At 42.7% G+C, this 19,239-nt stretch overlaps 1 protein-coding gene across 1 annotated transcript; it reads right to left on the minus strand.

Moving 5' to 3' along the window:
• Nucleotides 1–198: 198 nt before the first annotated feature.
• LOC106907504 (endoplasmic reticulum membrane sensor NFE2L1-like) lies at nucleotides 199–18,392 on the minus strand. The gene is made up of 7 exons (XM_088008019.1): nucleotides 18,285–18,392; nucleotides 11,592–12,121; nucleotides 10,975–11,151; nucleotides 4,603–4,707; nucleotides 4,315–4,465; nucleotides 3,531–4,112; nucleotides 199–2,149 (listed from the first exon to the last, which is right to left on the minus strand). Exons 2-7 carry the CDS (start codon nucleotides 11,859–11,861, stop codon nucleotides 1,182–1,184), a joined length of 2,253 nt encoding a protein of 750 aa, XP_087864145.1. The 5' UTR covers nucleotides 11,862–12,121; nucleotides 18,285–18,392; the 3' UTR covers nucleotides 199–1,181.
• Between the last annotated feature and the right edge of the window lie 847 nt (nucleotides 18,393–19,239).

Consider the following 19,239-nt stretch of genomic DNA (forward strand, 5'->3'; position numbering starts at 1 on the left):
AGCTGAAAGCTTACTTAATATTACTGCCAGTCGATAGTATTATATCAGTGCAAAGTTATATTTTCCGACTAATGTTTCTAATTTTGGTCATCTGGATAATCATTTGTTCTGGCAAAATATTATAGCACAGTATTCTAATCAGAATTTAGAGTCTGCATCTACAAACACAGGTTGAAGGAACAGACAGTCAGACTGGAGTGTTATACCTGATGAAGTATATTTGGATTTTCTGTTTACCACAAATGACTTCAGACTTTGCATGAATACATTTCTTTTCTTGTCAGGATTTTCTTGCAGATCACTGCAGAAAAGATCCAACCATCACTTCTGAATAAATTAATGCATTATTGTTCTTTACATAGAATTAATACATGTAAAATCAACATCCTGGATAAAAGTATAATACAACAAAAGTTACAAAATTTCAAGTCCTTTTCCATCTTCAATAGTTTCAGTCTTTGTGCTGAAGGTGAGGCAACCATGCTGCACTGGGAATTTTACACCTTTAGGGTCTTTACAAGATGGTGCTGGTGAAAAGCTTCTCTTTGTTACACTGTGATGTCCACCTGTGGTCCGCTGCCTGCTGACCAGTGCCCCCTTCTGTTCAATAGAACAGAACAGAAGGGAGCCCTGGGATTCTCTGTTTTCCATAAGGCAGCATGTCTTCTTCTTGTGTATGTGTTACACTAAGAAGCAAAGACGCACATGCAGAACATTAGAATTATCATTCTTCAGTCTGAATATTTTTTGTTTTAACCCTAAGTCATTGAGATATTATTTGCTACAAACTGATGTAGCAGATTTGTATCTGTTCAAGAATAATCCAGTTCACAGATTTTCTAAGTACCAAAGATTTGAATTGATCTCAGTTTGTCCAAATACCAAAAATAGTGAAAAGACTCCTTAATGAGCAGAAGCCAGATTTAGCTCTGTTCCTTCAGGAGGAGAAAACAGACATGTTTTATACTCAAGTTTCTATAATCTTGTTAAAAATACAAGAAACTGAGTCTGGAAAGGCATGAAATTTTGAAATGGAAAATTTTAGAAGCCTTGGTTTACATCTGTTGTGTACAGAACCTTCCAGTTGAGGTCATCCAGAGGTCAGGAGGGTCAGTGTTTCGTGCTTTGCCGGGTCCTTGTTGGAAGCTCATCCTGCCGGTTCCAACCTGATCAGTTCTTATTCAGCTCCTCCTCTTCTTCACGCCTTTGTGTTTTTTGCCATTTTGACTGGCTCTGATCGACGCCACAGTAACTGTATCATCAGGTCCAAAACGAAGCGTGTACTCTGTGGCGTCCAGCGGCCTGCCGTTGTCATCCTCCAGCTGGGAGAAGATTTCCTGGTACAACTTCCCAAATCTGCTCTTCATGTCCTGCAAGCGCCTGAGGCTGTTCCTCTTCTCCTGCAGCAGTTTTGAGCGATGGAGTCTCAGGGCCTTCAAGTCTTCCTCCAACACTAGCAGAACGTCTAGTTTCCTCTTCCTGCAGTTCTGAGCAGCTATCTTGTTCTTCCCACGCCGCCGGATGTCCCTGATGAGGGTCAGCTGCTGCTGGCTGAGCTGGCTGCTACTCAGCAGGTGGTTAAACTCCTCTACTGGCAAGTTAACAATCAGCTGGTAGGAGAAAGGGATCCTGAGGGCCCGGGCTCGCTCCTCATCTCGGCTCCAGGCTTTAGTTTCTGGAGCCAGGCTGGAGGAGGAAAGGCAGCATGGCCTGGTGCTGCCAGCCCTCACTGCTGATTCAGTCTGTATGGGTGACATCGTCCCAGGAGCTGGCGAGGACAAGGGCGGGTTGTAGTAGGTGTGATCATGGCCTATGTGTTCCACCCAGGAAAAGCCTGGAAACAGTTTGGAATCTTCATGGTTAGGAGGGAACTGTGGTACGCCATGTCCTCCAACCGCTCCCATCTCCTCCTCCACTTCCTCCTGCTTAATGGTCACCTCCACTTCTAAATGGGATCCAGCTGAGCCGTCCTCATCGCTGCTGTCCACCTCGTCAGAAAACACATTCTCCACAGCCGACGCACAGGATGAAGAATCATCTGCTGAGCCTTCAGAAACAATAGGAGAAGAGAAGGAAGAAGGGCTGTGGATGAAGTCCAGAGACAGGCCGGAGTCTGAGTCCGTCTCCACCTCTGCCTCCGCCCAGACATCTAGGAGGATGCAACAGGAAAGATTAAAACAGCTTCAAAGTCTGAATGTTTGTGACATTGCCTCTGATTTCATGAAAGTTGTTAAAAATAATCTAGAGCAGATCTTTAGAATCTACCCACCCAGATCTAAAGTCAGCTTTAAAATGTGCACATTAGAAGCCATTAAAACCCTTTTTCCTCTAAATACTACACCTATTGTCCTGCCAAATCAATCTGCTCAGAGAATTAATAAATTAATAAATGCTGCAATAACCCAGCTGCATTAGTTCGTTTTGAAGCACCTTTTTGATTCCATTTAGGGGGAACTTAGTCTTTTTGAGGTTACACTTTACATATGATCTATATTATATATTTTTTTTGGTCTGACGGTCAACAGGCAGGAGTGCAGCTCATCAAGGTAGGATCAATGGATGGGTCAGTATTTCATTACGACACATTTTACTGGGTGTGTTATGTGAACTAAGCAGTGCTAGCTTGTCTGGATAGTGGAATGTTAAGCAAATTTTAACACTGTGTTTGAGAATAATCTTCACTGATGCCCAACATTTAGATCAGTTTAAAAATCTAAGGCCACAGAATTTATGTGGTTCAATGAGACAACATGGTGAGGACAGGAAACTATGGAAACAGCAGGAAAAAACAACAGGAGAGAGGAGAGAAATGTCAAGAGTTCAGCCAGCAGCACACACTGCAGCAGCGGCTCAAACTCCCAGGTGTCTGGTAGAGGACGAACAGCCTCAGCGTGGGGAGCAGGGGTTAGTCAAAGTAGAGGTTTACTGTATAAATACTTTACGTGTACCTAGGTGTGGCTCTAAAATTCATGTAAAAATGTGGAAATGTAAAGTATGGCCAACAGAAAATGATCAGGGAGACAACCAACGGCTCCACAGCTCCACCAAAGGAAGCTGAGGTTATAGTTCAGGTGAAATCTGAAAGGTTCCCGACACCAGTTAGTTTGACCCATGACCTTTAGATATCTGCTGGAAAGCTGATGCTGAAGTGAGAATTTAGCTTGATAGAGCCAAGTCTTCATCCAAATCAGGAGAAACATTGACATCACAAGGAAATATAATTGTTTGGAATGTCCTAGTAAAAGTAAAGCTGACATGTGATCTGTGGGGTCGCATGGAGAATAAAGTTTCTCACAATCTTATACATGTTAGGAACTTTTGTGAAGTACCAAATTAAAGAATCAGTTGCTAGAAAACCAAGATGCTTCAAAACGTATTGGTGTCACTGATCTCTCTGGGTTATTGCACTTTTCTGACAGAATTATTTATTTTTAGCTGGATGGCAAAAAACAAATGTGACATTATTATTTCAAAAATGATTTATTAATAATTCTGCTCCTTAAGCCAGTGGATTCTTTATAGTGAAATACCTTCCAGTCTGCTGGGCTGCTCCTGATCTTCCATCCAGTTACCTCTCCTTCCAACTCTCTGATGGACTCCATCACAATGTAGCTGCTCTTCCTCTTCCTCATTAGACATTGCTTCCAGCTCAGGACTGAATCCTTCCTCCAGTTGTCCATCCAACAACTGAATGTCTTCCAAGATGTTCAAATTTTCCAACAGGTCTCTAATGTGGCCAGGAAAACCGTCTGCACCTTCTTCAGCCAACTCAAAGGAACTGGACGATGTTCGTCCAAAGTCCTGGTCCAGATCATTCCCTCCGGACGCTTGGCTGCCACTAGGAGTTTTCAGGTCATATGATGAAGAGTCTGAGCTGAAGGGAGAAATGTCTTGAGTGAGCAGGTCCATGCTGAAGACTGCCAAGTTATCTCCACCTGGATTTTCGTCTAGCAGGTCAGCGTAGTTTGAAGGAATTGTCCAGGAATCCATCCTGGAGTTCTTCAAAGTGAAACCTGTGTTGATCACTGAACCATCCTTATCCAGCTCATCACTGGGAGTCAATGGAAGAAGAACTGGTTCCTGTTGCAGCTGGTTAGCAGTCCCAAACAGATCTAAAAACAAACAGGAAGAATTAGGAAGAAAAGTTATCTTTGAATAATAATAAAAAGCTGTGTTTGAATTCATGATATATTTTAAATCTCTGCTCCTTTTGTATTTCTTAGTTTTCAGCTAATGAACAATTTGGTCAACTTTCATCTAAAACAATCAGAATTCAATCCAAGGTTGAGTTTTCCTATGCCCCGTGAAGCTCACCCTGCTGCCAGTAGGTCCCTGTGAGATGCTCTGACCCAGGAGGGGTGTTGGAACATGGGGGCGGAGTTTCAGACCCATCACCTGGTGCAGTCACAGGTGTTCTTGAGTCAGGGCTGTGGTTTGAACAGGTCATCATTTCAACATCTATGTTCTGCAGATAAAAGATTACAGTTTAATCTCATTTCATATGTATCTATGATCCTCTCAGAGGTTTCATGCCTTGTATATTTCAATTTTTTTTTTTTGTTCATCACATGCATTTGCATCTCTTCTAACTCTGTTTGTTACCTCAGGCTCCAGGATGTCCATTAGATCCTGCCACTGGAGTTCCAGGTCGAGGCCCAGTGGCTGATTTTCATCAGAGGACTCATCACTTCTGTCAACATTAGTTCTCTAAAGAACAGCAGAGTAGTTATGAGTGTCAAAACATCTGGGGCAGGCCTAGAGGGGGACAGAGGTGTCCAGACAGTGGACACCTCTGACATGACACTGTCATAACCATGATATAACACCTGTTATGAACATAAATGAGTCTTTCTAAATGTTTATAACTGTTATCATGAAGTGAAATTATGTAAATAATGCAGAGTTGTACTAAATGTTGCACTGAAGTCCATTAAAATTGTCAACTTGGCATTATTCAGTAAATAATGACTATTTTAATGCAAAGTTCCATTAAAACTTGCATGAAATGTCTATTAAAAGTGTCAATTTTGTGTTAAAAGTGTAATAATTTACTTCATGACAATAATTATAAACATTTCTGAAGGTTCCTTAATGTTCATGTTTTATGTCATGTCAGTCATGCACACTCCTTCAAATAAAGTGTATATATATATATATATATATATATATATATATATATATATATAAATTCCCTTCTCACCCTCCGCGGGTGGTCTCTTTTCATCTTCTGAGCTCGGGTATAGTTATGGATCTTGGATGTTTCATCCTGGACAGTGGCTCTCACACTCACTAGTCCTCTGCCTCCTTCCTTACGGCTTGTGTACAGTCTCAGGGTGCTGGATTTGGGGTGGATGCATGGTTAGTAGCTTTCAAGTCTTAACATCTGTGGCCTTTATCTCCTCCATTGGCCAGCTAATTATTCCGGCAGGGTATCTGATTACTGGTAAAGCATAGCTGTTTATTGCACGGATCTTGATCTTGCCATTTAGCTGGCTTCTCAGGACTTATATATATATATATATATATATATCTGACTAGGGTTACTACTACTCAAGTAACCCTAGTCAGAGGGGCTACATGCAAAGACTGTGGGAAAAATGGTTAGTTCGACATCCCCAGTCTACAATGACTGCTAAACAACTAGTAGCTCAGTGCTCCAACATCCGCAAACGGCAACTGCTATCACAACTTGAGATTGATGAGGTACAACACAAATGCTACTGCAGCAAGGGGGAGGAGCCTGGATGTCAGGGCAGGGGGGAGTTAACTACAACTACCCCAGAGACTGGGTATGTAGCCCCAGTAATGAACAAACTATCAAAGCTGAACGAGGCAGCAGCTGACCTGAGAGAGAGAATCATGGCCCGAATGAACACCAGACAACCCCAACACCAACTACAGCGGCTGAGTGAAGTACCATCAGAAAGTCTCATTGAAGATGTGAATGCAGCATTGAGAACGATCCCTACCAACACCATAACAAAAACCAATGAGCTGATATACAACTCAGCATCAGTGATCCTTGAGATGCTTGGCTATAAGAACAACCATGAGACCCAATATCCACCATGGAAAAGACGGTTAGAGGCTAAAATCAAGATAACAAGGACGGAAGTGAGCCAACTGTCAGAGCTCCAAAGGGTTGCAATGAAAAGATCAGTACCTAAGAAGTACAGCCAGATGCCCATACCTGAAGCACTTGAAACTGCCAAACAAAGACTCCAAGCCTTGGCCAACCGCCTAAAGAGATACACAAGAGAGAATGAAGCCAAGAGGATTAACCGGCTCTTCTCCACCCAACCAGCTAAAGTGTACTCTCAATGGCAGGGTACTAACAACAGAGCAGACCCATCAAGGCTGGAGACTGAACAATACTGGAAAGGCATATGGGAAAGGGAGGCGTCCCACAACAGCAATGCACAGTGACTAACCTCTCTATGAGAGGACCACAGCAACCTCCCCAAACAAGCCCACAGACATCACTGTGGCAGATGTCCAAGAAAGAGTCTCGGGTATGAAAAACTGGACAGCACCAGGACCTGACATTATCCATGCCTACTGGCTGAAGAAACTCACTGCCCTCCATGAGCGACTGGCAGACATGGAAGCTCATATCAGGCATCATAGCGGCTAAGATAAGCGGACACATGGATAAATACATGAGCACGGCACAGAAGGGCATCGGCATAAAGAGCAGAGGAGCCAAACACCAACTCCTTGTAGACCACACAGTCGCCCGAGACTGCAAAACCCGACACACCAACCTGTGTGCCGCTTGGATTGATTACAAGAAAGCCTATGACTCAATGCCTCATACCTGGATCATTGAATGCTTAGAGATGTACAACATCAATAGGACTCTAAGAGCCTTCATTGCAAACTCGATGGGGCTGTGGAAAACCACCCTTGAAGCCAACTGTAAACCACTTGCACAAGTGTCCATCAAATGTGGCATATACCAAGGAGATGCTCTGTCCCCACTGCTGTTCTGCATAGGCCTGAACCCCCTCAGCCAAATCATCAACAAGACTGGCTACGGATACCGACTCAAGAATGGGGCCACAATCAGTCACCTCCTCTACATGGATGACATCAAGCTGTACGCCAAGAGCGAGCGAGACATCGACTCACTGATCCACACCACCAGGATCTACAGCACTGACACTGGGATGTCATTCGGACTAGAGAAGTGTGGCTGGATGGTTACAAAGAGAGGGAAGGTCATCCACACAGAAGGGTCTCACTCCCAGAAGGAACAATAGCAGACATTGAGCACAGTTACAAGTACCTGGGAATACCACAAGCAAATGGCAACCTCGATGAGGTCACAAGGAAAGGAGCCACAGCCAAATACCTCCAATGAATAAGGCAAGTCCTGAGAAGCCAGCTCAATGGCAAGAACAAGATCCATGCAATAAACAGCTATGTCTTACCAGTAATCAGATACCCTGCCGGAATAATTAGCTGGCCAATGGAGGAGATAAAGACCACGGATGTTAAGACTCGGAAGCTACTAACCATGCATGGAGGATTCCACCCCAAATCCAGCACCCTGAGACTGTACACAAGCCGTAAGGAAGGAGGCAGAGGACTAGTGAGTGTGAGAGCCACTGTCCAGGATGAAACATCCAAGATCCATAAATACATCAAGGACAAAGCCTCAACATACGATGTGCTCAACGAATGTCTCAGACAATGGGGAACAGAGGACGAGGTGCTGGAGGAACCATCATGGGAGGACAAGCCCCTACATGGGATGTACCACCGACAAATAACTGAAGTGGCTGATATCAGGAAATCCTACCAATGGCTGGAGAAAGCTGGACTCAAGGACAGCACAGAGGCCCTCATCCTGGCTGCACAGGAACAGGCCCTAAACACCAGAGCAATAGAGGCTCAGATCTACCACACCAGACAAGACCCAAGGTGTAGGTTGTGCAAGGAGGGCCCTGAGACTGTCCAGCACATAACAGCAGGGTGCAAGATACTGGCAGGGAAAGCGTACATGGAACGACATAACCAAGTGGCTGGCATAGTGTACAGAAACATCTGTGCAGAATATGGACTGGAAGCCCCAAGATCAAAGTGGGAAACACCCCCAAAGGTGGTGGAGAATGACCGAGCTAAGATCCTGTGGGACTCCCAGATCCAGACAGACAAGATGGTAATGGCGAACCAACCGGACATTGTGGTGGTGGATAAAGAATAGAGGAAAGCCGTTGTGGTGGATATAGCAATACCAAGTGACTACAACATCAGGAAAAAGGAGCACGAGAAACTGGAGAAATACCAGGGCCTCAGAGAGGAACTGGACAAGGCCTGGAAGGTGAAGACCACAGTGGTGCCTCTGGTCATCGGGGCCCTCGGGGCAGTCACCCCCAAACTGGAGCAGTGGCTAAAACAGATCCCAGGAACAACATCAGACATCTCAGTCCAGAAATGTGCAGTTCTAGGCACAGCCAAGATACTGGAGGACCCTCAAGCTCCAAGGCCTCTGGTAGAGGACCTGAGCTCAGAGGATGAAAGAGACCACCCGCGGAGGGTGAGAAGGGAATTTTATACATACATACATATACATATATATATATATATATATATATATATATATATATATATATATATATATATATATATATATATATATATATATATCTGAAGCATCATGGGAAAAGCCGTTATGAAAGTAAATCTGTTGGGCCTCACTGTGACTCAGACAACACACTGCCAGACAGAACACATTTAAAATATAAAAAGAAAGAAATAAAAGATATGCAGTTCAAGATTAAACAATTTTTCAAGATAAAATATTAAAGTTTAAATAATAAAGAGTTTTTATTTCACATATCCAGTCTGAAAAAAATGGTTGAAGTTTAAAAACTATTTTTCTGATGAACAGCTCTGGCAGATTAGGATGGACTGTGACGGAGGTCGTCCTGCTATTGGTTGGATGCTTGTTGTGATCATGTGTAGAAGCAATAAACAAGGTGGATTGCAAAACTGGGACATGTAAGTACGAGTCAGGATGTGATGATCAGGTTTCAAAACAAGACAGACAGTCACGAGGTTGACTGTACAGCACTTGATATTTAATACACGAGGGGGATTTCAAAACACTGCTGTACACACTTTCATTTAAAGGAGCACCACACTCATAGATCTGTATGCTGCAGCTGACTTTTACAAAGTAATCTGACACTGAGAGTCAGCTGCAGTTTTTAATCCCATGCAGCCTCCATAGCAGAAGAGGTTGTTGCCTTCTAGTCTCTCCATCACTGGTGTTGGTTTTTGTGTTCTAACATTGACAATCTGAAGTTTGAAGTCCTGTTTGCTTTCCACAGTTCGGACAATCAGGAGTTGTCCTGCACAACAGAGCAACTTTTAGTGATGTGAGCTGTACTTTCCTTCTGTACTTTTTGTCCCAGTATGTTTACGAAATCTTTCTGAGATAAAAAGTCTATTTTTTGGCAGATTGTTCATTTATTTGTACAATGATAATTTGCATTTAGACATTTATCTATGTCTAATTAACTGTACCCAGAGAGAACCCACACCTGAAGCAGAAAGAAGCCAGGCTGGGATTGGAACCCAGGACCAGAATGCTGTAGTGCTTCGTGGATGAACATGTCTGAAGGATTTCTAGGTTAGGAAGCCCACGTGAAGCAGAAATATGAAGCCAGAGGTCAAGGCCACATTACATGATTTTCAGGCTGAAAGATGCAGGCACAGAAACAGTCAGTCTCTCCAGTGAGACATTCGGAGCTGCAGAACCCATTGCTCTAAAAGGACGGACTCCTTTTTAAGGATTCCGTCCTTTTAAAGGAATGTGTGTTGGTCACAGTGTAACTAAACAAACAACTTTGATTTTCATTTTATTTTGTGGAATGAAGTCAGAGTGTGTGACACAGCAACAAAAGCAGAAGTGTCCCATTGACAAGGTGTTGCAGCCTAACTGAGTTCATTGCTTCATTTTTCTGGTGACATCAGGTTTGCTGGTGACTCATCAGTTTCTGACTCAGTGTTTCACATGCCATGAAGCTCAGCTTTTATCTTTACCCAAAACAAAGCTACTACATTAGTTCACACCCCGGGTTATGGAGAGTCACGGGTAACCCAGCAACAACAGTGGTGTTTTCAGAGATTTTATCTTGAACTGTTATAGTTGTTAAGAACTAAATAACTTTGCTTCCAGAAGGGTCTTTTTTTTTAAAAATAACAGTAAGAAGTCACAGTAACACACATTGTTTCATTTTACACAACAAAATATATCTGACCTTACACTGTTCAACAGAACACAGATATTTTGTTTTCTTAAAGTGAAGGTATTATTTAAAATGTACATTTTTGATGTTTTTATAACATTATGTTATTACCTCATGGAAAACATACATGGGGCGTTGCTTTGACTCTTTCATGCATGTTAGAGTAATCCTTGAATCTCTTGTTGCAGCCATTAGGCTGGGTTAAACCCTCTATTTAGTTTAGAACAGTGGTTCTACATTCAATCTCAACTCTCATTGAATGAAAGCAATATGTTTACATCAAGTTATTAGAAAAATACTTAGAAGGACCCAGTGTATAAATGAGGTGTCTGTAATTCGTCTGCTGGTCTCCAGCAGCTTTTCAACGTCTATCTGTACAGCTGGGCTGCATAGTGTGTGGGACCAGAGACAGCAAAACGTTACTCTGGCTCTCGAGCAATGCAGTGTGAGACCACTGGTTCACACACAAAATACTGCTGGGTTATTTCTTTACCCATACATGTTGGATTTCTGTTTACATCAAAGTTGGATAGTTTTAACTGAACGTTAGTCCAACATTTGTTGGAAGGTTAGAGGAGACTAGAGCAGAGTTGTTCAGAGTCAGATCTTAAGCTACGTTAAACCTTCCTGGGAAGCAGGAGCCTAATTTTCTATGTAAATAGAACAACAGAGACGCATCATGCTGCCCATTATGGTGTGTGATCATCTGACATACCTGCTCTTCTTCCTCCAGACTATCCAGAACTTCTCCTTGTCCCATAGTTGGCTCACTTTGGTCTCTCTCTACCTGACCCAGTGTTCTGTCTATCAGAAAGTTCTGGTCAGGAAATCGTCCAGACAGAGGACCAACTTCCTGCTGGACCAGCCATGTCTCCAGCTCTGCCTGAGAAACCTGTGAAGAAAAGCTTCAGATAAAGACTTTTTACAAACATGAGCTATGTGAACTTTTAATTAGAAACAGATTGTTGTAGTAATAAGACATAAGACATCCTCCTTTTATGATGATCCTCTTTTCATTTTCAATCTCGTTTAGTTCAGAGGGAACTTGTTCATGTTATTTGACTGCTTTGCTTCTTCATTGTTCTTAATTTATGAAATCTTTGCAACATAAATGCCTTATAGATTATTTATTCAATTTAATTCTTAGCGAATTACATTTTAAATGTTTTTTTCTAAAGGAGGAGGTTAAATATTCCTGTTCAAAAGGAAGTGATGATACAACAAACAAATTTGAGTGCACACTTTTACATTTTTGGTCTATTTCTGTACATACAGACTCATGGTGTGAGTGGCTAAAGAAAAGCTGGTCCTTATGAGTGTGTGTTTGCTTACCTGTATCTGGTCCAGAGAGCGGACCCAGCCAAACAGCCTGCGCGCTGTGAAGAACTGATCCAGATCCACCATCTTGGGGTGCAGGCTGTGCCGGTTGCGGAGGTTCAGGATCTGTGTGTGTGTCAGCGCAGAGGTCGGACCCAGAATCAGCTCACACCAGGATGGAGGCAAGAACACCTCCAGTCCCACATGCACCCTAACTCCACAGAGACTCAACAGGATGGCCATCTGAATGAGTCCCTCTGTGAAGTATTCCTTTATGTGTAACATGGTCCTTTGGTTTGTGCTATTCCTTTTCCTGGAGGATTGTCCAGAAAAAGTATTGCTATAACATGGCTCTTTGTGGTAGGACGTGCGGAACTGTAGTTTGGATTTTATGTCAAATTGTTAAATTACATTTTGGCTTCATTGTTTTTATAGATTACTGCAGATAGCTAACGTGCCATGCTGCTTCACTCTAACAAGAGAAAGATCTATGATGAGTTTCTGGCCAGTGATCAGGGTGGGTCTTCTTCAGAGTAGAGGTGTGCCTTCAGACCACACAGGAAAAAAAACAGGAAAGGGAAACATTTGTTATTTTCTCTGACAAATACACGAAACAATGAAATAAATAAACCTTCTTTTGGGATTAATGCTCGTCTTTCTGGCTAAACTTCATGTGTTTTAATGATTTCTTGTTCCTTTTTAGGTATGTCATGTACAATCCATCCAGAATGTATTTTTTAGGATGTCTCCCTCTTCAGTTATTAACTTTTTATTTTTCATAGCCTGAGAAAGTCATCAGTTCATCTCTTTGTTTTTGCTTGTTTGTCTTGCCACTCAAACTGAGGCAGGTTCTGGTTCTGGTTCTGGTTCTGGTTTTGGTTCTTGTTCTGCTGGAGGTTTATTCCTGTAAAGGGGAGTTTTTTCCTCTCCACTGTTGCCACATGATCTAACCAGCCATGTTTGCCTTGCTTAAAAAAATACATTTCCTCCTGGTTTCACTTTCCATGTCAGTTAATGTCTGTTGATACCTTATGAACCTCATCATCTGGGTTGAAATGGAGCTTTTATTATTATTATTTCAACTTGAAATTGCATATTTAACCAGAAATTGGAATGAGCTCCAATTTATCTGTTGTAGTTTTTTTTATAATTGTGTAGCAAATAAATATATTATCACAAGACAAAATAGATTTGATAAACTACAAAGAAATCCACTCTAAGATAGAGTGGATTTGACAAAAACAATATGGAAGATAAACAATATGGAAGATATATATATATATATATATATATATATATATATATATATATATATATATATATATATATATATATATATATATATATATATATATATAAAAAGATACAACAGTGGCATTGAGCTATCCAGTGTGGGTCCTTAGCCAAGACCCTTTGAGCTATACCATGAGAGACAATGATAAGCACGATATGCCGGCTCAGACATCGCCCGGCCAAACAAGGTCTGCGTCAGGTGCTGGGGAACCAGAGCACCTTGATGAAAAAATGGGCTACTGGAACAAGACGGAAATGGGCAAGAGGTGAAAATTGGATCTGTTGGAATGCTACTACTCAAGTAACCCTAGTCAGAGGGGCTACATGCAAAGAATGTGGAAGGAATGATTAGTTTGACATCCCCAGTCAACACTAACTGCCAAACAACTAGTAGCTCAGTGCTCCAACATCCGCAAACGGCAACTGCTATCACAACTTGAGATTGATGAGGTACAACACAAATGCTATGGCAAGGGGGAGGAGCCTGGATGTCAGGACAGGGGGGAGTTAACTACAACTACCCGGCCAGAAACTGTGTATGTAGCCACAGTAACGAATGAACCACCAAAGCTGAACAAGGCAGCAACTGACCTGAGAGATAGAATCGTGGCCCGAATGAACACCAGGCAGCCCCGACGCCAATTACAACGGTTGAGTGAAGTACCATCAGAAAGTCTCATTGAAGATGTGAATGCAGCATTAAGATCTATCCCTACCAACACCATAACAAAAACCAATGAGCTGATATACAACTCAGCATCAGTGATCCTTGAGATGCTTGGCTATAAGAACAACCATGAGACCCAATATCCACCATGAAAAAGACGGTTAGAGGCTAAAATCAAGATAACAAGGAGGGAAGCGAGCCAACTGTCAGAGCTCCAAAGGGGTGCAATGAAAAGATCAGTACCTAAGAAGTACAGCCAGATACCCATACCTGAAGCACTCGAAACTGCCAAACAAAGGCTCCAAGCCTTAGCCAGCCGCCTAAAAGAGATACACAAGAGAGAATGAAGCCAGGAGGATTAACCGGCTCTTCTCCACAAACCAGTTAAAGTGTACTCTCAATGGCAGGGTACTAACAACAGAGCAGACCCATCAAGGCTGGAGACTGAACAATACTGGAAAGGCATATGGGAAAGGGAGGCGTCCCACAACAGCAATGCACAGTGACTAACCTCTCTACGAGAGGACCACAGCAACCTCCCTGAACAAGCCCCGGTAACCATCACTGTGGCAGATGTCCAACAAAGAGTCTCAGGTATGAAAAACTGGACAGCACTAGGACCTGACATGATCCATGCTTACTGGCTGAAGAAACTCACTGCCCTCCATGAGCAACTGGCAACTCAACTGAACCAGCTGCTACAAAATGGAACTCATCCTGAATGGTTAACTGAAGGGCGCACAATTCTGATCCAGAAGGATCCCTCAAAGGGTTCAGTCCCATCCAACTATCGGCCAATAACTTGTCTCTCTACAACGTGGAAGCTCATGTCAGGCATCATAGTGGCTAAGATAAGTGGGCACATGGATAAATACATGAGCACGGCACAGAAGGGCATCAGCATAAATAGCAGAGGAGCCAAACACCAACTCCTTGTAGACCACACAGTCGCCCGAGACTGCAAAACCCGACACGCCAACCTGTGCACAGTTTGGATTGATTACAAGAAAGCCTATAACTCAATGCCACACACTTGGATCAATGAATGCTTAGAGATGTACAACATCAATAGGACTCTAAGAGCCTTCATTGCAAACTCGATGGGGCTGTGGAAAACCACCCTTAAAGCCAACTGCAAACCACTTGCACAAGTGTCCATCAAATGTGGCATATACCAAGGAGATGCTCTGTCCCCACTGCAGTTCTGCATAGGCCTGAACCCCCTCAGCCAAATCATCAACAAGACTGGCTGCAGATACCGAATCAAGAATGGGGCCACAATCAGTCACCTCCTCTACATGGATGACATCAAGCTGTACGCCAAGAGCGAGCGAGACATCGACTCACTGATCCACACCACCAGGATCTACAGCACTGACATTGGGATGTCATTCGGACTAGAGAAGTGTGGTCGGATGGTTACAAAGAGAGGGAAGGTCGTCCACACAGAAGGGGTCTCACTCCCAGAAGGAACAATAGCAGACATAGAGCACAGTTACAAGTACCTGGGATTGCCACAAGCAAATGGCAACCTCGATGAGGTCACAAGGAAAGGAGCCACAGCCAAATACCTCCAAAGAATAAGGCAAGTCCTTATTCGCCAGCTCAATAGCAAGAACAAGATCTGTGCAATAAACAGCTATGTCTTACCAGTAATCAGATACCCTGCAGGAATAATTAGCTGGCCAATGGAGGAGATAAAGACCACGGATGTTAAGACTCGGAAGCTACTAACCATGCATGGAGGGTTCCACCCCAAATCCAGCACCCTGAGACTGTACACAAGCCGTAAGGAAGGAGGCAGAGGACTAGTGAGTGTGAGAGCCACTGTCCAGGATGAAACATCCAAGATCCATAAATACATCAAGGACAAAGCCTCAACATACGATGTGCTCAACGAATGTCTCAGACAATGGGGAACAGAGGACGAGGTGCTGGAGGAACCATCATGGGAGGACAAGCCCCTACATGGGATGTACCACCGACAAATAACTGAAGTGGCTGATATCAGGAAATCCTACCAATGGCTGGAAAAAGCTGGACTCAAGGACAGCACAGAGGCCCTCATCCTGGCTGCACAGTAACAGGCCCTAAACACCAGAGCAATAGAGGCTCAGATCTACCACACCAGACAAGACCCAAGGTGTAGGTTGTGCAAGGAGGCCCCTGAGACTTTCCAGCACATAACAGCAGGGTGCAAGATGCTGGCAGGGAAAGCGTACATGGAACGACATAACCAAGTGGCGGGTATAGTGTACAGGAACAGCCATGCAGAATATGGACTGGAAGCCCCGAGATCAAAGTGGGGAACACCCCCAAAGGTGGTGGAGAATGACCGAGCAAAGATCCTGTGGGACTTCCAGATCCAGACAGACAAGATGGTAATGGCGAACCAACCGGACATTGTGGTGGTGGATAAAGAACAGAGGAAAGTCGTTGTGGTGGATGTAGCAATACCAAGTGACTGCAACATCAGGAAAAAGGAGCACGAGAAACTGGAGAAATACCAGGGCCTCAGAGAGGAACTGGAGAAGGCCTGGAAGGTGAAGACCACAGTGGTGCCTATGGTCATCGGGGCCATTGGGGCAGTCACCCACAAACTGGAGCTGTGGCTAAAACAGATGCCAGGAACAACATCAGACATCTCAGTCCAGAAATGTGCAGTTCTAGGCACAGCCAAGATACTGCGCAGAACCCTCAAGCTCCCAGGCCTCTGGTAGAGGACCCGACCTCAGAGGATGAAAGAGACCACCTGCGGAGGGGGAGAAGGGAATTTTTTTTAAATATATATATATATGTATGTATGTATCAGGAAGAAGTCTGCCTCAGTATTCAAGACACCTGGCCCCTAATCACCTCATGATGGGTGGAGAGTATATAGGGAGACTCTCTCACCTGGTTGCTTAAGCTGGCATTTGCTCACGCATTGCTGGGAAGGTTGCTTGGGTAGCGTGCAGGTCTTACACTCTAACATCAGTAAGTAATGTTTCTCCTTCTACATAAGACCTACAAATTCAGAGTTTGATTTGAATTGTTTAAATCTAGAAACCACTAGAAGTCTCCTGCTTGGTACTGGGGTGTGGCTGTAATTCACCCTCCCCACTGCAGTTTTCACATAAAACGGGTATGTATTGTTTTATAGCACCCATACAGCTCCATAACACCAAAAATAACAATTATTTATATATAGAACATATTGGAAAGCTGATCCTCCTGCTGTGGGCCGGAAAGGATCCTCTGGTTTGGGGTGAAGTCATCCAAACCAGAGGATTGGATGACACTGCAGCAGCTCACTGGAGACCCTGCTGTTTTGTTTCACTGTTTGGTTTCATTTTTTTGTTTAGTTTATCTTGTTTCATTGGTTGACTTTGTTTCATTTTTGTAACTACTTTGTTTAATTTGTTTTGTCTCGTTTAGTTTCTTAGTTTGGGGTTTTCTTTGGTTTAAATTTGTTACTTTGGAACATGTTGTTTTGTGTGGCCTCCAGCCTTGCTGCAGGTAGCAGCCTTGGGGTCTTTTAGATTATTCTATTAAAGTATTGATATTTTTAATTGGTTATGTTGGAGGTAACCCCATTTTAGTCTCTGGCCAAGTTTAAATTGTAGTATTTGTTTTTTTTTGTTTTTTGTTTTGTATTTGCTTGTTTAACCCCACCCTTTTGTCTCCAGGCTGAGAGCTGACAGTAGTGGGAGGGGCCTCCAGGGAGACTGGAACTGTGTGTTGTGCGAGTGATTTCTCGCACACATATATATATATATATATATATATATATATATATATATATATATATATATATATATATATATATATATATATATATATATATATATGTCAAAATTTAAGATGTTATATGTCCTGGTTGCTACGGCTGATGTTGATTGAAACATGTAAGCCTGGAAAGTGAAAAAATATATAATTTATCTAGAAAAACAGATCATTTTTTCTGAGTGGATGGGAAAAAATATGCCCTGTCTGAAACAGGGCATATTTATCACTATAAAAAATATATATCACTATATTTAGTTTTACATTCTTTATAAGATGTGCCAACTTATTAAAAAAGACCCCTTCCTTTAAACCTGATAAGCCAATATTTGTTTCAGACAAAGTCACACGTCTTTATGGTTAAATTCCTTTTAATCTATTTATTGCTTCAGGCTCTAATGCCTTTTGACTTCAGATATGGAGCTCAGATAAAGGTATTTAGTGCTTTATTCACTGTTAATTCACTGTTAATTATTGACACATGTTGTCATATATGGCTACTAATTTGTCCTGTTTAAAAAAAAAAAAGCCACATCCTTTAGGCAAAATGAAAAAAAAAATCTACATTCTGAACTTGTACAGGGTAACATTTTACAGTTTAATTCAATGGAGAAATCTTCATTTGACCTAACCACTGAGGAGTTTACAATGATTGGAAAAAATTGATTTTTGAAGTGAATCCTCAATTTATAAGATTAGGGAAGATGTGGAGAAGTCAAAGTTCATCGTCACAAGATGCTATGAATGCTCCCGGACAGTCTGTCAATACAACATGTTACACAACGTTTCCAGCTGTCATAAACATATCTCTACAAAATAACTTAGGAATCAGAGAAGTCACTATGAGGTCCAGAACAGCTAAGAAAACAAGCAGCTGGTGATTATATGACATGACTTTCTGATGAAGTGTGGGATCATTATCAGATCACAGCAGATAAATTGACAGTCAGTAGAAATCTGGATCTAGTTGAAGTGTTTCTTACCGGGCAGACAGTTCACTGGTCAGCAGCTCAGATCCAGTCGCCCTCACTCACTTCCACCACTCTCTTTCTGTTCTGACAAAGTTAGAAGCTGAGCCTTTTTAAAGCAGCTGGTCTGCGCTAGGCTCCTCCCCCTGATGACTCACACCGTTACCAGAGGAGTGTGTCACTCTGTTGGTGTATGTTGCTCTGCTGGTGTGTGGCAGCTCTGCTGTTAACAGCGTAAACTTGCATCATCCTCCTGCCTGCTGTCTGGTTCCAGGATTTTCTTTGTGTTGGGAACTCAACAGTGTTGAGAAAAAACATGGAAACACATTTTAGCGTTTGTCCTCCAAACACAGGCAGATCAACCGAGTCGGAGTTCCTGTTGAACGTTAAGAACAGCGGAGGAAACACGAGGAGAGTTGTCTAAATGTGACTGACAGTTGGACCCATTCATGTCTTCCCAACAGCTTTATTATTCCTAAAAATCCATCTTCATAGTCAGTAGTGAACAGTGATTCTATAGCTTCTCCTCACAATGTTCACATTCTGCAGTTCAGCAGTCAGGAGGGACCTGCAGAGGACAGCGAGAGGAGCTGAGATGTAGTCTCCACAGGGCCCTAAAAGCTGCAGAACCTTTATTAAAAAATTTATTTTCTACAAATTTGTTAAAACCGTCACCATGTCATGACAGTTTGGTATAAGACATAACCTGTGAAAAGATTGATCACCTAGTCTGTAGTTGGCTGAATAAATGCACCTACCAAAAACAAGTATCGTTCCAGGAAAACCGTTTATCCATCATCAGCAGCCATGTTAACTAGCGTTAGCATTCATGACAGACTTTACTAGCTACAGCACAGCAGAGAATAAGGGGAGGGAGGGAGAGGTGGGATGAGCAGCACCACACAGAGGATGATTGACAGCATTAAGACCCACCTCCGGGTTCTGATTGGCTGTTTCTAATGTTTCAGGT

The sequence above is a fragment of the Poecilia mexicana genome, unplaced genomic scaffold (genome assembly GCF_051168715.1).
Source record: "Poecilia mexicana isolate PSO_F unplaced genomic scaffold, ASM5116871v1 scaffold_8, whole genome shotgun sequence".
NCBI classification, from domain to species: Eukaryota; Metazoa; Chordata; class Actinopteri; order Cyprinodontiformes; family Poeciliidae; genus Poecilia; species Poecilia mexicana.

What these genes read in the sequence shown, in the direction of transcription:
- LOC106907504 (XM_088008019.1), bottom strand. Translation starts at nt 11,861, where the DNA reads ATGTTACACATAAAGGAATACTTCACAGAGGGACTCATTCAGATGGCC. An exon ending in TGGACATCCTGGAGCCTGAG is followed by an intron (nt 4,466 to 4,602) that starts GTAACAAACAGA and finishes TTTTATCTGCAG; the next exon opens with AACATAGATGTTGAAATGAT. An exon ending in AGGGACCTACTGGCAGCAGG is followed by an intron (nt 4,113 to 4,314) that starts GTGAGCTTCACG and finishes GTTTGTTTTTAG; the next exon opens with ATCTGTTTGGGACTGCTAAC.